The sequence below is a fragment of the Carlito syrichta genome, unplaced genomic scaffold (assembly GCF_000164805.1).
Source record: "Carlito syrichta isolate Samal-C Ts95f unplaced genomic scaffold, Tarsius_syrichta-2.0.1 Scaffold287828, whole genome shotgun sequence".
Lineage (NCBI taxonomy): Eukaryota > Metazoa > Chordata > Mammalia > Primates > Tarsiidae > Carlito > Carlito syrichta.
The window spans coordinates 1-17823 of record NW_007231924.1 but is presented as its reverse complement, the minus strand read 5'-3'; the positions used below and the strand labels follow the sequence as shown (position 1 = coordinate 17823).

Here is a 17823-nt window from a genome sequence, read left to right as displayed (position 1 = left end):
GAGCCCAGCAGGTCGAGGCTGTGGTGGCCGGGAGCGGCCACTGCACGCCAGTCTGGGCGACAGAGTGAGACTCCAACTCAAAAAAAAAGAAAGAAAGAGCCGGCCGTAATCCCAGCACTTTGGGGGCTGATGCGAGAGGACTGCCTGAGCCGGGGTTTCAAGACTAGCCTGGGCAACTTGGAGAGACCTCGTCTCTACAATAAATCACAAAAATTAGCCAGGTGTGGTGTCGTGCATCTGTAGTTCTGGTTACTTAGAAGGCTGCGGTGACTGTGAGCATGCCACTGCACTCCAGCCTGGGTGACAGAGTGAGAATCCAACTCGGAAAAAAAAAAAAAAAAGAATGACCCAGAGAGCTGCCTTGCCCATTCCATCATGGAAGGACACAAAGAGACGATGCCATTTAAGACCCAAGAAGCAGGCCCTCCCAAGACACCGAATATGCCAGAGTCTTGTTCTTGGATTTCCCAGCCTCTAGAACTGTGAGAAATAAATATCTTGTTCATAAGCCATCAAGTCTGTATCATTTTTTAAACAGCAGCCCAAAAGGTCTAAGACAACTAAAAGGAAGGAACAAATTCAGAAATGAATTCATTATTGCTAGTTGAAAACTTTTCCCAATACCCCGCCATGACAACTTGCAGAAATGAATTCAGCCATAACAGATGGCATTTTAACATTTAACAGCTCTAAGCATGTCCTTCCTTTCATGAGAATTCCTATGGCAAAGGCAGGGATGTGAGAGAAGAGGCACCTATCACCGGAAGTGTGCAGTTTCCCTGAACAGCTCTAATAAGCTCACTTAGTTATCTAGAACAGCAAACAAGGTAGAAAACATTATCTAGTCTATTTAGAGTCATTTTTTTTAACCTCTTCCAGAATACTTCTTCAACTCATCAAATCAGCACAAGTTGGTACTTTAAAGAAATGGGTAGGCCAGGTGCAGGGGCTCACACCTGTAATCCCAGTACTTTGGGAGGAACAGGCAAGAGAATTGCCTGAGCCCAGGGGTTTGAGACCAGCTTGGGCAACTTGGTGAAAACTCTTCTTTACAATAAATCAAAAAATTAGCCAGGCATGGTGGTACACGCCTGTAGTTGCAGCAACTTGGAAGACTGAGGCAAAAGGGTCACCTGAGCCCAGCAGGTGGAGGCTGCAGTGGCCATGAGCATGCCACTGCACATCAGCCTGGGTGACAGAGAGAGATTCCAACTCAAAAAAGTAGGGAAGGGAGTGGGGGGAGGGAAAGAGGGTAGGAGGGAGGGAGGGAAGGGAAGGAAGGAGGGAAGGAGGGAGCGAGGGAAGGAGGGAGGGAGGGAGACAGGCAGGCAAGCAAGCAGGCAGGCAGGAACAGGCAAAGCCCACGATGGGACAGAGGAAAACAAGATAAGCCTGAACATCTTTTTCTGGTTTTTTTAGTTGGAGTCTCACTCTGTTGCCCAAGCCTCAACCTGCTAGGCTCAGGCAATCCTTCCGCCTCAGCCTTCCAAGTATCTGGAACTACAGGCTTGCACCACCACACCTGGCTAAGCCTGAACATCTTGACCCAGAGAAAAAGAAATTCTCAAAGACTAATGAGAATAGGTCAAAAGGATACATGAACCTGCATGAAGGTGCTCCCACTGGCCAGATCTGGGACATGCCAGCATCAAATAAATAATGACAGTAAAGAATTATAACTTACTGAATAAACTAAAAAAAAATAGGCCTACACTGATATAAACAAACAAATGATTAATTTAGGATATCAATGAACACTAAAATTAGTGGGTGAAAAGTCTAACAAAGAAGAGCATATTTACAAGGTCACCAGACATCTCCCCCCAAATTACTTATTAGTTCCAAAGGGTAAAACTGGTAACTTTACATGGAGAAATCTGGCAGATGCTACCTTGTAATCAAGTGACCAGTGTTGGCGATAATCAACATCAAGTACCTCCTGATATGATGTACTCAGAAGAAAACAAGACAATTTCTCTGGTGGTCCTATCAAAAATGCATAAACTGAATCTAAACAGGAAAAAATGTCAGGCAAACCCAAAATAATTGTATACCTCAAAAATGTCAAGGTGCCGGGCTCGGTGGCTCAGCCTGTAATCCTGCGCCTTTGGGAGGCTGAGGTGAGTGGATTGCCTGAGCCCGTGGGTTCAAGACCCGCCTGGGTAGCGAGACCTCATCTCTACAATAAATCAAAAAATCAGCCAGGCGTGGTAGCGCATGCCTGTAATTCCAGCTACTTGGAAGGCTGAGGTGGAAGGATCGCCGGAGCCCAGCAGGTCGAGGCTGCGGTGGCCGGGAGCGGCCACTGCACTCCAGTCTGGGCGACAGAGTGAGACTCCAACTCAAAAAAAAAAAAAAGAAAATATGAAAAACATTAAAAAATGAATGTAACCAAAACCTGGTTCTTAAAAAATATATGCAATTTATAAATGTCTACAAAGATTGGCAAAAACAAAAAGATGGCATAAATCACCTATAAGAGTTTCAAATAAGGGCTATCACTACAAATCCTACAGTCACTGAAAAGAGACTAAGAAAATAGTATGAATTTTACACTTATAAATTCAACAACTCAAAAAAGTTAACCAATTCCTCCAAAACCACAAACTGCCAAAACTGAACAAAAATGAAACAAATAACCTGAATAGAGCCAGAGGAGTGCTTTAGCTGCAGTGGTCAAGGTTGCAGTGCGTCATGATCACAACACTGCACTCAAGCCTGGTTGACAGAGTGAGACTTCAACAGAGGAAGAGGAAGGGGGGGGAGGAAGAGGGGAAGAGGAGGAGGAGGTGGAGAGGAGGAGGAAGAGGAGGAGAAGAGGAGGAGGAGAAGGAGGAAGAGGAGGAGGAGAAGAGGAGGAGAAGGAGAAGAAGAGGAGGAAGAGGAGGAGGAGGAGAAAGAGGAAGAGGAGGAGGGGAAGAGGAGGAGGAGAAGGAGAAGAGGAGGAGGAAGAGGAGGAGGAGAAAGAGAGGAAGAGGAGGAGGAAGAGGAGGAGGGGAAGAGGAGGAGGAGAAGGAGAACAAGAGAAGGAGGAGGAGGAGGAGAAGAGGAGGAAGTGGAGGAGAAGAAGGGACTGCTGGATTTCGTTTGCTTGTATTTGTTGAGGATTTTTGCAATTAAGTTCATGAGAGATGTTTGGTTTTTAGTTTCCTCTTGGTACTGACTTTGTACCAAAAGAGGAGGAGGAACAGGAGGAGGAGGAGAAGAAGAGGAGGAGGAGGAGGAGGAGAAGAAGAGGAGTAGGAGGAGGAGAAGAAGAAAAAGAAGAAGAAGCTCCTGAAGACAAGCTCTAGACCCAGATGATTTCATTAGATATTCCTAACAAATTTTTAATAAAAAATTAACATCAGCCGGGCTCGGTGGCTCAGCCTGTAATCCCGTACCTTTGAGAGGCTGAGGTGAGTGGATTGCCTGAGCCCGCGGGTTCGAGACCCGCCTGGGCAACTTGGCGAGACCTGATCTCCACAATAAATCAAAAAAATTAGCCGGGTGTGGTAGCGCACGCCTGTAGTTCCTGCTACTCAGAAGGCTGAAGCAGAAGAATCGCCGGAGCCCAGCAGGTCGAGGCTGCAGTGGCCGGGAGCTGCCAACTGCCCTCCAGTCTGGATGACAGAGTGAGACTCCAATTCAAAAAAAAAAAAAAGAATTAACATCTATTATACAGTATCTTCCAGAAAACAGACCAAGCGGGAACACTTCCCAACTCATTTTAGGAGACTATACTACCTTGATACTATAGCTAGACACAGTCAGTACCAAAAAGGAAACTAAAAACCAAGTATCTCTCATGAACTTAACTGCAAAAATCCTCAACAAATATAAGCAAACGAAATCCAGCAGTCCCTAGAAATAATTATACACCAAAACCAAGTGAGATTTATTCCAGGTGTTCAAGGCTGGTACAACATTTGAAAATCAACCAATTCAATCAGGTTAAAAGGAAAAATCATATCAATTGGTATAGAAAAAACATCTGACAAATTCCAATATCCATTCATGATACAACTGCCAGAAAACCGCAAATACAACTTAAGAGTACTGGTATTCCTAAAAAATGACTGTTTCCTCAAAATCGTATTCCTCAAAACACTCCCCCCACTCCCTCCCCCCCCATCCCCCTGCTACTCGGAAGGCCGGAAGGATCACCGGAGCCCAGCAGGTCGAGGCTGCGGTGGCCGGGAGCAGCCATTGCACTCCAGTCTGGGTGACAGAGTGAGACTCCAACTCAAAAAAAAAAAAAAAGAAAAAGAAACCTAACCCCCAAAGTGATAGTATTACAAAGTAGTGATCAGGTCATGGGTAGAGTCCTCATGAATGGGATTAATGCCTTTATAAAAGGGCATAGGAGCTCCACCACATCTTCCACCATGTGAGATACACAGAGAGAAGGTGGTCATCTAGGAACCAAAAGGCAGGCTATCACCACACAACAGATGTGCTGGTGTCCTTATCTTGGACCTCCCAGTCTCCAGAATTGTGAAAAATAAATTTCTGATTATTATAAGCCACTCAGTCAATGGCATTTTTGTTACAGCAGCCCAAAAGGATTAAGACAAGTATCTATCAGAAAACCTACAGCTAACATTATACTTAGCCAAGAAAAAATGAAAGTTTTCCTTCTAAGATCTGTAACAGGCAAGGATGCTTGCTCTCACCCCTCAATTTGACACAATACTGGAAGTTCTAGCCACTGTAGTTAAGACTGGGGCTGGGAGTGGAGTGAGTGCAAAGGCATATAGATTAAAAAAGAAAAATTAAAACTAAGTGTATCTGCAGATAACATAATAGTCTTTGTAGAAAATCCCAAGAAATCTAAAAAAAAAAGCCTAGTACTAGTGAGTGAGTTCAGCAAGGTCACTAAGCTACTATATCAATGCACAAAATCAATCCATTTGTAAATACTGAAATAAACATGTAGAAACTTAATAAAAACACAAAACAGGCCATGCTCAGCCTATAATTCCAGCACAAGGCAAGTGGACTGCCTGAGCCCGCCAGTTCAAGACCAGTCCCAGCAACTTGGCGAGACCTCGTCTCTACAGTAAAATAAAATAAAAATAATAAATAAAACACAAAACAATTTACAACAACTTCAAAGGAAAATGAAATACTCTGGTATAAACATACCAAAACATGCACAGGATCTAAATCCTAAAAGTTTCAAAATGCTGATGAAGGAATCCAGAGAAATCTATGTTCATGAATCAGAAGATCCAACACAGTAAAGATGAATATTTGCCCCAAATTGCTCTCTATCTTGAATTCAATTTGTATCAAAATCCCAGCAGGATTTTGTAGACACAGACAAGCTTACTCTAAAACTTACATGGAAAGACACAGACCGTAAAAGAGCAAAAACTATCTTGACAAAGAAAATTAAGTGGCAAAAAATAGCTCTATCCAACGTTAAAGCCTATTACATAGTTGTGATAATCAAGGAAATTAATTTGGCAAAGGTTTAGAAATATAGATCAATGAAACAGATCAGAAATCCAGAAACAGACACACATATTTGTTCAACTGGTTTTTGACAAACACACACGAGTAATTCAATAGGGAAAAGAACAGACTTTCAATAAATGGTACTGGACAACTGGACATTCAGGCAAAAAAAAAGTAAACCTCAACCTAAACATCACAACTTGTACATAAATTAACTCAAAACATGTCACAAACTTACGTGTATAGCATTTAACAATAAAGTATTTAGAAAAAAAACAGGAGAAAATCTTTAGGTTCTAAGGACTAGGTAAAGTCTTCTTAGATTTAACATCAAAAGCACAAACTAAAAAATGAATGTCATGTAAATTAAAATTATCTTTTGAGAAGATGAAGACAAGCTACTGACTGGGAGGAAATATTTGCAAACCACATATCCAGCCAAGGAATGGTGTCTGAAATATACCCAAAAAAACCCCCACCTCAAATAGTTATCCCTCAAAAAACAAAATAATCCAATTTAAAAACAGACAAACAATATGAACAGATATGTCACCAAAGAGGATAGACAGATGACAAGCACATAAAAACATTCAACATAATTAACCATCACGGAAACGTAAATTAAAACCATGATAAGGCAGGGCTCAGTGGCTCAGCCTGTAATCCCATGCCTTTGGAGGCCAAGGTGAGTGAATTGCCTGAGCCGGCGGGCACGAGACCCACCTGGGTAGCTTGGCGAGACCTCATCTCTACAACAAATCAAAAAATTAGCCGAGTGTGGTAGCGCACGCCTGTAGTTCCAGCTACTTGGAAGGTTGAGGTGGAAAGATCGCGGGAGCCCAGCAGGTCGAGGCTGCGGTGGCCGGGAGCATGCCACTGCACTCCAGTCTGAGTAACAGAGTGAGACTCCAACTCAAAAAAAAAAAAAACCATGATGAGTTATCAGTACACAACTATCAGAGTTGCTAAAATAAAAAATGAGACAGTGTGAACTTCCTAAAAAGGAACATAAAGATCTCTAATAACCCACTTCTCCAAAAAAGGGGTGAGAACACTAGCAAACATAGCCAATGTCTTTTTCAGACTCTGGAAATTAACCATAGGCTTGCAATAATCTGTATAGTGCCTACTGAAGAAAAACAGCTAAACCTTGTTAAGAAAAACAACTGTGGTATTTTAACTTGCCCTCGTCTCAAAAACCCCTCTCTAGCTCCATGGTAGCCTTGAAAAACAGCAGCCTCATAACCAAGGGAGATGTGTGAGGAGCTGTCTAGCAGTTACAGGAGACAGCAAACTAAATTTGGAGCTCCATTAAAAAGCTTCACCTCCAGACACCTAACACTGACTGCCCTGCCTGGCAACTCTTGGGGAAAAAAACTGATTCACAAGACTCACCATAATTTGACCTAATTCAAAGCTCACTCATTGGGACAGTTCTATCCCAGGGCATTTGTCTAAAACAATCAGCAGTGACTTACTAGCATCGCAGCCACCTGAGGCAGCAATAATGGTTTAAGGAAACAAGAGTCTGGCTACAAAAACTTAGCAAAACATGGAGAAAGAGATGTCCACAGACAGCTTTGAAAGACTCTGACACATTCCTGGGGATCCAGAATGCTACGTGCATATGCAGGGCTATGTGCTCACTCAGGAAAAGCCTGAGAAGGCCCTAATCTCTGAACTCCAGATAAGCCCAAGGCTCTTCATAAAGAAAAAGGTAAAGGTTAGGTTGGTGTTATAAACTGCCAGAATGCATGTCTCAACAAACAAAGTTCCTCGGTAAAAGATGACAAATTTATTGGCTCAAAGCATTTAAGGTAATCTGTCCAATAATTCACAGACAACTAAACTAACCAAGTAATATTTTCAGCAGCTACACACAACAAGGCATATGAACTTTGCAAAATTAGTCCAGGTGAGTCATTAAACAAACAAAATTACAGCAAAAATAATGAACAGAAACTCTGGAGAGAGGATGGGAGATTTTAAAGTCCAAAGTTGTCTCATCATATCATTTAAAATGTCCAGCATTCAACAAAAAAAGTGGAAGACACATAAAAAAACAACAAAGCATAAGTAGGGAAAAAAAGCAGTCGAGATAAAATGTCTCTGAGGGGACCTTGAAGTTAGACTCACTAGACAAAGACTTTAAATCATCTATTAAAATGCACTCAAAGAAATTTTTTTAAACTGCATCAAAAACTAAATGAAGTTATAAAAATTTGTCACCAAATAGAAGATATCAATAAAGACGTAGAAATTACAAAAAGATAGAACCTAAAAGAAAATCAGAAGTTGAAATGTACAATTACTGAAATGAAAAATTCACTAGAAGGGTTCAATCCCAAATCTGAGCTGACAGAAGAAAGAATAAGCAAACTTTAAAAAGGACAACTGAAATTATCCAAGCTGAGGAACAGAAAATAAAATAAAATAAAGAAAAATAAACAGAGCCTTAGAAAATTGTGAGAACTATGGGACACCATCAGACATATACATACATGAATAAGAGTCTCAGAAAGAACTCAGAGAGAAGTAGCTCGGTGGCTCAGCCTGTAATCCCAGCGTTTTGGGAGGCCGAGGTGAGTGGACTGTGTGAGCCTGCGGGTTTGAGACCCTCCCGGGCCACTTGGCGAGACCTCATCTCTACAATAAATAAAAATTAGCTGGGCGTGGTAGCGCATGCCTGTAGTTCCAGCTACCTGGAAGGCTGAGGCGGAAGGATCGCCGGAGCCCAGCAGGTCGAGGCTGCAGTGGCTGGGAACGTGCCACTGCACTCCAGTTGGGGTGACAAAGCGAGACTCCAACTCAAAAAAAAAAAAATAAGAAAGAATATCTGAGGAAATAAAGTCCCCAAAACTTCCCAAATTTGATGAAACATTAATTTATACAACCAACAAGCTTTAAAAACTCCAACCACGATAAACTCAAAGAGATTCACCCTAAACACACCATGTCAACTAGTGGAAAACAAAGAAAAAAATTATGAAAATAGCAAGAGAAAAATGACTCATCATATACAAAGGATCCTCAATAAAAGTAATAGGTCAATTCTTATCAGAAACCATGAAGATCCCCACTACCCCCAAGAACAGCAGAATATACATTCTTCTTCCATAAACACGAAACATACTCCAGGATACATTAGGCCACAAAGCAAGCTTCAATAAATTTTAAAGGAGTGAAATCATGCTAATACTGCTCTTGGTAAATAAGATAACAGAATTAAAATTTTACAACAAAAGTAAAACCAAAAAATTCACAAAAGTGTAGAAATGAAATAAGACACTCCTAAATAACCAACAGATTAAAAAAAAAATCACAGGAAAACTTGGAAGATGGCCGGGCTCAGTGGCTCAGCCTGTAATCCCAGCACTTTGGGAGGCCAAGGCGAATGCACTGCCTAAGCCGGCGGGTTTGAGACCCACCCAGGCAACTTGCTGAGACTTCATCTCTACAATAAATCAAAAATTAGCCGGGTGTGGTAGCGCATGCCTGTAGTGCCACTCCCCTCCAGCCTGAGCGACAGAGTGAGACTCCAACTCAAAAAAAAAAAAAAAAAAAAAAGGGAAACCTGGGAAACAACTTTAAGGTGAATGAAAACAAAACACACCAAAGTATATGAATGCATCTAAAGCAACACTTACAGGAAAATGTATGGTTATAAATGTAAAAAGAAGAAAGATCTCAAGTCAATAACCTAATTGTCCATCTGGAAGATAAATAAAATAGAAAAACAAAGAGTATCAAAAACAAACAAAAGTTACTTCCTCAGAAAGACCCACAAAATTGACTATAATTGACTAGATATGTAGGCTGACCACAGAGAGAGAGAGAGAGAGAGAGAGAGAGAGAAATTACAAAACTTGGAAACTAAAAGTAGTCAAAATAATTCAAAAGAAAGCAATCTTTTTAACAAATAGTGTTGATACAATTGGATATCCACATTCAAAAGAATGAAGCCCTACCTCAACAATGTATACAAAAATTAACTTCAAATGAATCACAGATCTAGATGTAAAAGCTGAAACTGTAAAACTCTTGAAAGAAAACAGGAATAAATCTTAGTGACCTTGGTCTAGGTAATGATTTCTTAAATATGACACCAAAAGCACAAGCAACAAATGAAATATGTAAGTTGTACTTCAAAATTTTTAAAACTTCTACATTTCAAATGACATCCTCAAGATCATAGGAAATCCACAAAATGGAAGAAAATATTTGCAAATCATTTATCTGATAGGGGAATTACATGAAAAATTTTAAATAACTCTTACAATTCAATGATAAAAAGACAAATAACCCAACACAGGAAAATAAGCTAAATAGACATTCCTTCAAGAAGCTACACAAAAGGCCGATAGCATGTGAAAAGACGCTCAATCTCATAAGTCATTAGAAAACTGCACATCAAAATCACAGTGTGATAACACTTAACACAAAATACAAACAATGGCAAGTATTAGCAAGAACGTAGAGAAATTAGAATCCACATTCCTTGCTGGGGTGGCTATATAAAGAGCAACTACCTTTGAAAAGTTTAGCAGTTTGGCTGAGCTTGGCTCAGCCTGTCATCCCAGCACTTTGGGAGGCCAAGGCGAATGGATTGCCTGAGCCCTGGGTTCGAGATCAGCCCGGGCAACTTGGTGAGACCTCGTCTCTACAATAAATTAAAACTTAGCCAGGCATGGTAGCGCGCACCTGTAGTTCTGGCTACTTGGAAGGCTGTGGCAGAAGGATCACCAGAGCCCAGCAAGTCAATGCCGGGTTGGCCATGAGCATGCCACTGCACTCCAGCCTGGGCGACAGAAAAAAGTTTAGCAGTTCCTCAAAATTTAAACATAAAGTTACTATATGATCCAGCAACTTCACTGCTAGAGGAAGAAAAACCTAGGTCTACACAAAAATTTGTAGAGCCTCCAACCAGCATTTATTACTAACAGCCAAAAAGTGGAAATAATCCAAATGTTGATCAACTGATGAACGGATTTTGTCATAATGCAGTATATCCATATAATGGAAAATTACTCAACCATAAAGAGGAATGAAGTACTGATACATGCAAAAATACAAATCAACCCTCAAAACATGTTAAGTGAAAGAAGCCAGTCACAAAAAGACATGATTCCCTTTACATAAAATGTCCAGAAGAGGCCAGGCTTGGTGGCTCAGCCTGTAATCCCAGCACTTTGGGAGGTTGAGATGAGTGGATTACCTGAGCCTGCGGGGTCAAGACCAGCCCGAGCAACTTGGCAAGACCTCGTCTCTACAATTAAAAAATTTTTTTAAATGTCCAGAAGAAGCCAATCCATACAAACAGAAAGGGGCTTAGTGGTTGCCAGAGGATGAAGGAAGAGAGAATGGGGAACAACTGGTAATAGCTATGGGGTTTATTTTGGGGATCATGAAAATGTCCTATAATTAAGAAATATTTGTGCAACTCTGTGAATATACTAAAAACCACGGGATTGTACACTTCAAAAGGGTGAATTTTATTATCTATGAAACTAAATCATATACCATGCCAGTGGAACTGTAAAACCATACAGCTATTCTGGGAAAGTCTGTCAGCTTCTTATAAAACTAATCATCCAATTACTACAGGACCAGGCAATCACACTCTTTGGCATTCATTCCAGGGAAATGAAAACGTATGTTGATGCAACCTGTAACAGTTCATAGCAGTTTTATTTGCAATAGCCAAAAACTGTTAACAGCCCAGATCAGATGTCCCTCACCACATGAAATGTTAAGCCAAACTGTGGTATGTCAGTTCCATGGAATCCTATTCAGCAATAAAATGAAGAAACTACTGACACACCACTTAGGTAAGTCTCCAGGGTTTTATGTTGATTGAAACAAAAACACCACCAAAAGGTTACATACTATGTGATTCCATTTATATAACCATTTTGAAAGGTCAAAATTTTTTCCAGGGATTAGGGGAGGAAGTTCCTGGGAATGGCTGTGATTATAAAAGAGATTCTTGTGCTGATGGAACTTTCTGGTATCGTGACTGCGGTAGATACACAAATCTATACAGGTGATAAAATTGTTTAGAACGACTCATATGTTGAGGTGTTCAAAATTCATACGTTAAATTTATTAGGTATTAAATTATACCTAATAATTTGGTAAGTGAGTAGACAGAATGGGGTTGGTGCCTTTGTAAATACATGGTGAGGAGACAGTTGTCTACCAACCAGGAAACAGGTCCTCACCAAACACAAAATCTGTCAGCACTCTGATGTAGCATTGCTCAGCCTCTAGAACTGTGAAAAACAAATTTCTATTTATAAGCTGTCCAGTCTATGGTAGTGTTATAGCAGCCCATACAGAGTAAGATCTAAATACACACACACACCCCCGCCCAGGGAAATTTGAATAAGATAGTTGGACTGTATTAATGTCAATATACTGATGGTGATATTGTACTACACTTTTGCAAAATGTTACCACTGGGTGAAACTGGGTAAAGGTTACAATGGAAGCATAGGGCAAGAGATTGCTGGTTTTCATGATAAAAAACTTTTTCATGCTATTATATCTTATTTATTTACATTATTTTTATTGAAAAGAAAATACATGTTTTCCCCTAAGTGAGTTATGCTATTCAAGTACTTGACATACAGAAAGTGTTCAATAAAAGTTAGTTCTTTCCCTTCCATTTTAAGAATAAGACAAACTCTAGACTAAGACGTCAATACTTAGTCTAATTTTGAGAAGCAGAGCCAACAAAATCATCCAGTGAGATTATCAAGGCCTTAAACTAGAACCATAAGACACTACCAACATAACTATGAGAGAATTTCCAGCCATCACTGAACAAATTTGAAACTAAGCCCTCTTCCTATTCCTTGTTCAACAAGCTTAAAGAAAGCAATTCCAGGGAAATCTAGAGGAAAAGTAATAGAGAATGTACAATATCTTTGTCCTCATATGAATAATTTATTTCATTATCATGATTTTATTAGTAATTGCTTTATCACTAACATTTACCAAGTGCTTATATGCTTAATATATCATCCCATACAGTCTCATAACTTAATCTTCATACTAACCTTACAACATAGATATTAACCCTATTTTACAAGGAAATGACAACTTAGAAATGTTAAGTATATTGTCCTATTCAAAGACCTGGGAAGCAATGTGTCAAGTTTTTCCTCCATGTACATCTAATTCCAGAACTGAAGATCAGACCCACTGATTCTCACTTTAACAAAAGTGCCCGTCAATAACTATATGAGCACTTCACACACACAGGCACCACAAGCAAGTTTCCAATTGGGCGAGCTCAAAGTATCTGGGAATTTTTTTTTTTTTTTTTTTTTTGGAGTCACGGTCTCATTCAGTCGCTGAGGCTGGAGTACAGTGGCTCAGTCAGAGCTCACAGCAGCCTCGACCTCCTGGGCTCAGGTAATCCCTCTTCCTCAGTCTACCCAAGTAGCTGGGACTACAGGCATGTACCACCAAGCCTCGCTTTTTTTCTTTTTCTTTGATTCAGAGTCTCATTCTGTCAGCCCGGCTGGAATGCAGTGGCATGCTCACGGCCACCGAACCCTTGACCTGCTGGACTCAGGTGATCCTTCCACCTCAGCCTTCCAAGTAGCTGGAACTATGCCTAGCCAATTTTTGTGATTTTATTATAGAGACGAAGTCTCGTCAAGTGCCCAGGCTGGTCTCAAACCCCTGGGTTCAGGCAATCCTCTTACCTCTGCCTCCCAAAGTGCTAAGATTACAGGCATGAGCAACCACGCCTGGGCTTTTTTTTTTTTTTCCCGAGTTGGAGTCTCACTCTGTTGTCCAGGCTGGAGTCAGTGGCACACTCACAGCCACCCACCCCAGCGTCAATCTGCTGGGCTCCGGCGATCCTTCCACCTCAGCCTTCCAAGTAGCCAGAACAACAGGCGTGTGCTACCATGCCCAGTTAATTTTTTTTATTATTTATTGTAGAGACGAGGTCACGCTAAGTTGCCCAGGCTGGTCTTAAACCCTCGGGCTCAGGCAATCCTCTTGGCCACTTGGCCTCCCAAAGTGCCAGGATTACAAGCTGAGCCCAGCCTTTTTTTTTTTTTTTAAGATGCACATTGGTTTGAGGAGGGGGGTTGATTTTGGGGGGGGGGGTGTTGGTAGAGAAGAGTTCTCACTATGTTGCCCAAGCTGATCTCAAACTCCTGGGTCAAGCAATTCTCCCACCTCAGCTTCCCAAAGTGCTGAGAATACAGACATGAGGTACCACACTTGGCCTTACTGGAACTTTTTTTTTTTTAGATGTGGGGTACAATTCAGGGTTGGGTATAATCAATGGACTTTTAACCCTCCTAACCATGACATCTCCCCTGCCATTCTGCACTCTATAGCCAGCTACTTCAGTGCTGCCCTTCAAGCACTAATACCCCTAGGCTTCTACCAACTTAACCAGTCACTAACCCATAGGGCTACCGTAAAGACTCAGTAAAGAGCAGCTCACTCCTTTTCTTATTATATGTCCTTGATCACTGCTAGTGAACACTCTTATTCATTCCCTAGTCCGCTACACACACACACGAGTTCTATACCCACACTTCTCTTTACATCTCTGTCAGCCTCAGCTCAAGCTGTCACATCCTTCCCAGTGAGAAAAAGCATCACTGTAAAAATCAGTCAACCTGTAAAAATCAGTCAAAATCTACTGAGCTATCCTTCTCCCCTACTGTCTCAGGAAAATGTTCCTGTTCTCTAAAAGTAACCCTACTCTTGAATGGAATCCAATCCTTCTAGGGTGGTGAAAGGACTTTACTCTTTCCATTGGTTCCTTTCCTCCTGCTTCAAAGAAGCAAAATGTTTCCCTTTCTTGAAAAATGAAAATGCTTTCATTTCAACCTGCAGCCTTGAGTACTCTTCAGTGCAAACTGCTGTGCACACTGTATTTAATTAATACCTATCATGTGCATGTGCTTGCAAGAAGCACCAGAAATAAAAGCTTTCGTGGTGAGGACTCAAAAGGTTAGAGAAGAAAGGTGTCATCAGGAAGATATAATCATCCTTTATTTCTGTTTCATGATCTGACCAAAATCGTTTCTTCCAGTGGGAAGAGTGGAGAGAGGAGGGAGGAGAGCGGGGAGGAGTTAGGTGCCGTAATTCAGTCTACAGACGCAAAAGAAACTACGAGTGAAGGGTCAGAAAACTGCTAAAGGCAAGCAGTTGACCAAGAAGGAGTCTACGTGATCATCCCTGGCTACTCAGCAAGGAGAGGGAGAACATAAGGCATCGAGGGAAAAGAGAATCCTACCATGTGACGGCCGTGTGGGAGCTAGGGCAGGAGGCACCTGTGGAGGAGAAGAGAGGGCAGAAGAACTAAGACACCCCAGCCTTTGAACAACCAACTGCCCTAATCCCACTTGGGGAGTACATTCCACTTATATGTGTAACCTAACATCAAGTAAGATGCAACCAACTTTTCTCAACCTGCTCATTTCTCACAGACTCAACTGTTGAGCCACAATTGAGCCTCTCTCCTCATCTTTCACTTTCAGCTGCCTAAACCTCACCTTCCTTCTATACTCTATCAACTCAGTCCTTTCCATATTATCCCCAATTCTACCACTAAAGTAGTAGTCCATGACCACACCAACTTTCATCTTAAGAGTTCAGAAAGACTGCCCGGTGTGGTGGTTCACGCCTCTAATCCTAGCATTTTGAGAGGCCAGGGTGAGAGAACTGCCTGAGCCCAGGGGCTCAAGACCAGCCTGGGCAACTTGGTGAGACCATGTCTCTACAATAAATCAAGAAAAATTAGCCAGGCGTGGTGGTGCACGCCTGTAGTTCCAGCTACTTGGAAGGCTGAAGTGGAAGGATCGCCTGAGCCCAGGAGGTTGAGGCTGCGGTAGCCATGAGCATGCCACTGCAAATCCAGTCTGGGGGACAGAGTGAACTTCAACTCTAAAAAAAAGAGTCCAGATCTACATGGCTTGTCCAAAATTGCAAAATCTGTTAGCAGTAGCACTGAGGCTGATATCCAAGATTTCTGACCAGGGTATTTCCCCATGTTTCTTTGCACCTGGAATATCTGCAAATCTTCTGAACTATTCCCCTTTCATTCATTCATCAGATGTTTATTAGGTATCTAATATTCACAAGGGATTACAACAGGTTCTCTGGAGGACAAGGGGTGAAAACAGAGTCCCTAATCTTAAAATGTCTACATTATAGGGAAATAAAGGTAGGGAAGTTGATGAAACTGTAGGAGTGATTTAGGAATGCACAGGAATACAAAAGAAAGTTCATTTATAACTGGGTGATTTGGGAGAAGGTGGGATATGAGACTGGTCTTGATGGATAATTAGGATTTCAGGCTGGGCACAGTGGCTCAAGCCTGTAATCCCAGCACTTTTGGGGGGCCAAGGCAAGAGGATTGCCTGAGCCTACAAGTTCAAGACCAGCCTGGGCAACATGGTGAGACCTCATCTCTACAATAAATCAAAAAAATTTGTCTGGCGTGGCAGTGCACATCTGTAATTCCGGCTACTTGGAAGGCTGAGGCCGAAGGAGCCCAGTAGGTCGACACTGGGGTGGCCGTGAGCATGCCACTGCACTCCAGCCTCAATGACAGAGTGAGAGTTCAACTCCAAAAAAAGATTTCAATAAGCATAAATGGGAGAGCTGGCATTACTCCAAACCAAGAATATAAGGAAATACTAAGTGGCAAGAGGTACAATAAAAACAGTGGTCTAATTTACCTACAGGATAATGAGCTAAGCTGTAAAGTTAAGGAATAAGGTATAGTATATCATGGAAGTTGTGAATAACTGGCTATGGGAGCCTGAACAAAAGCAAAGTCTGGAGCAGACTGCACACACATTCTAGCTTTTTTTGCTGTGTGACCTTGGGCAAATTACTTAACCTCTATAAACCCGTTTTCCTCATCCATAAGTGAGACTAACAGTATCTATCTCGCAGGATTTTTAAAATAATTAAATGAGATAGTACATAGAAAGCACTTAGCACAGTGCATGTCTGAAATAAATTATGTGGTCAGTAAAGAAGTAAGATGAGGTTTACACAGACCTTATCGTATACTTACGTAACTATATCTTACCTAACACATACATTACATAACAACATAAGGCAAGTAAGTGGTGCCCGGGGAAAGTCATCTCTGAAGACTGAACGGGAGGGCGTGGGCTAGCTGGAATCACACAAAAGCACTCCAAGGATGGAGCACTCTGAGTCTGACCTAGGGAACAGGAACAGAAGTCAAGTTCTGGAGGCAAGACGACCGCAGTATCCAAGAGGGCCCCTACAATCCCCACTTCCTGGCATTCCTTCTCTGCAGTCTCCGCCCACTCTCTACCAGGTGGGTCTACGACAACCAGAGTAAGAAGAGAGACTACTTCTGAGACCAGCTATAAAAGGTTCCGGGACCTCTCTCTTGGTTGTTCCCGCCCTCGTGCTCTTGGGGAAGCCAGCTGCCATCCTGGGAACCGCCCTGTGGAAAGGTCACGGAACGGACACTTGCCAACAGCCACACCGGTGAGCTCGGAAGTGGATCCTACAGCCCAGTGATCCTTGATTCGATCACAGCCTTGTGGGAGACTCTGACCTATAATCACACAGTTGAGCCATTCCCAGATTCCTGACGCTCAGGAACTCTAGGAGATAAAAAACATTTGTTGGGAGCTGCTTCCGTTTTGAGGCCATTTATTGCACTGCGATAGATACTACAACTACTTAAATAAAAACTGATAGTCTTGAAAATTGACAAAATGACGGCAGCAGAAGTGGATGTCAAGTCAAAAATACTAAGATTTCTAAGTCAGGAAGAACTGTTAGGGCCTGGTGCACTAGGGTTGCAAGGAAGATAATTTCACGATGCACGGAGTTTAACTGGGCCCAAGGGAAAGGGCAAACACAGATCTGAAAGTCACCTTACAGCCGTCACTTCAAGGGGGGAGATCGCCCAGAGCAAAGCTGCAAGGTCAGAAAAAGCCCAAGGTCAGAAACTAGAACACGGCAGGAAGACAGTAAAGAAAAGAAGCAAGCGGTCTCGAGACAGGAAGACAACCAGGGCAGCAGCATCAGGGACGTGGCACGCCCAAAAGCCCCAGGGGGCAAATACGTCGCGCGCTACACAGATCTCCTTGACTTTCTTCACCTTTCAATGTTTCTGAAATCAAACGGCGCCTGACAGTCACTAGGTCTGCTTGCCACGGGCTGTATTCCCTAAAGCCAGTCACCCCGGCGACGGCGGGGCCTGACGATCCACGGGCGTCGAGAAGCGGGCAGGGCGATGACTAGAGGTTGGACTCAAGCACAAGGACGAGGCTCCCGGGCGTTCGAGTCGCGCAAGAGGCGCCAAGAGGGGCACCGGGTTCTGCGTGCTTCTGCGCCACGAGGCAG

General features: G+C 42.3%; 1 protein-coding gene across 1 annotated transcript in view; it reads right to left on the bottom strand.

Annotated features, from left to right (window-relative positions):
• Positions 1-15065, bottom strand: part of LOC103255111 (DNA repair-scaffolding protein-like) — a gene marked incomplete at its 3' end in the record, with an annotated part of 33289 nt that extends 18224 nt beyond the window's left edge. The window contains exon 1 of the mRNA XM_008053081.2: positions 14976-15065. Coding sequence (XP_008051272.2) covers positions 14976-15065 — 90 coding nt within the window. The remainder of the gene's footprint in view (positions 1-14975) is intronic.
• Positions 15066-17823: the final 2758 nt, after the last annotated feature.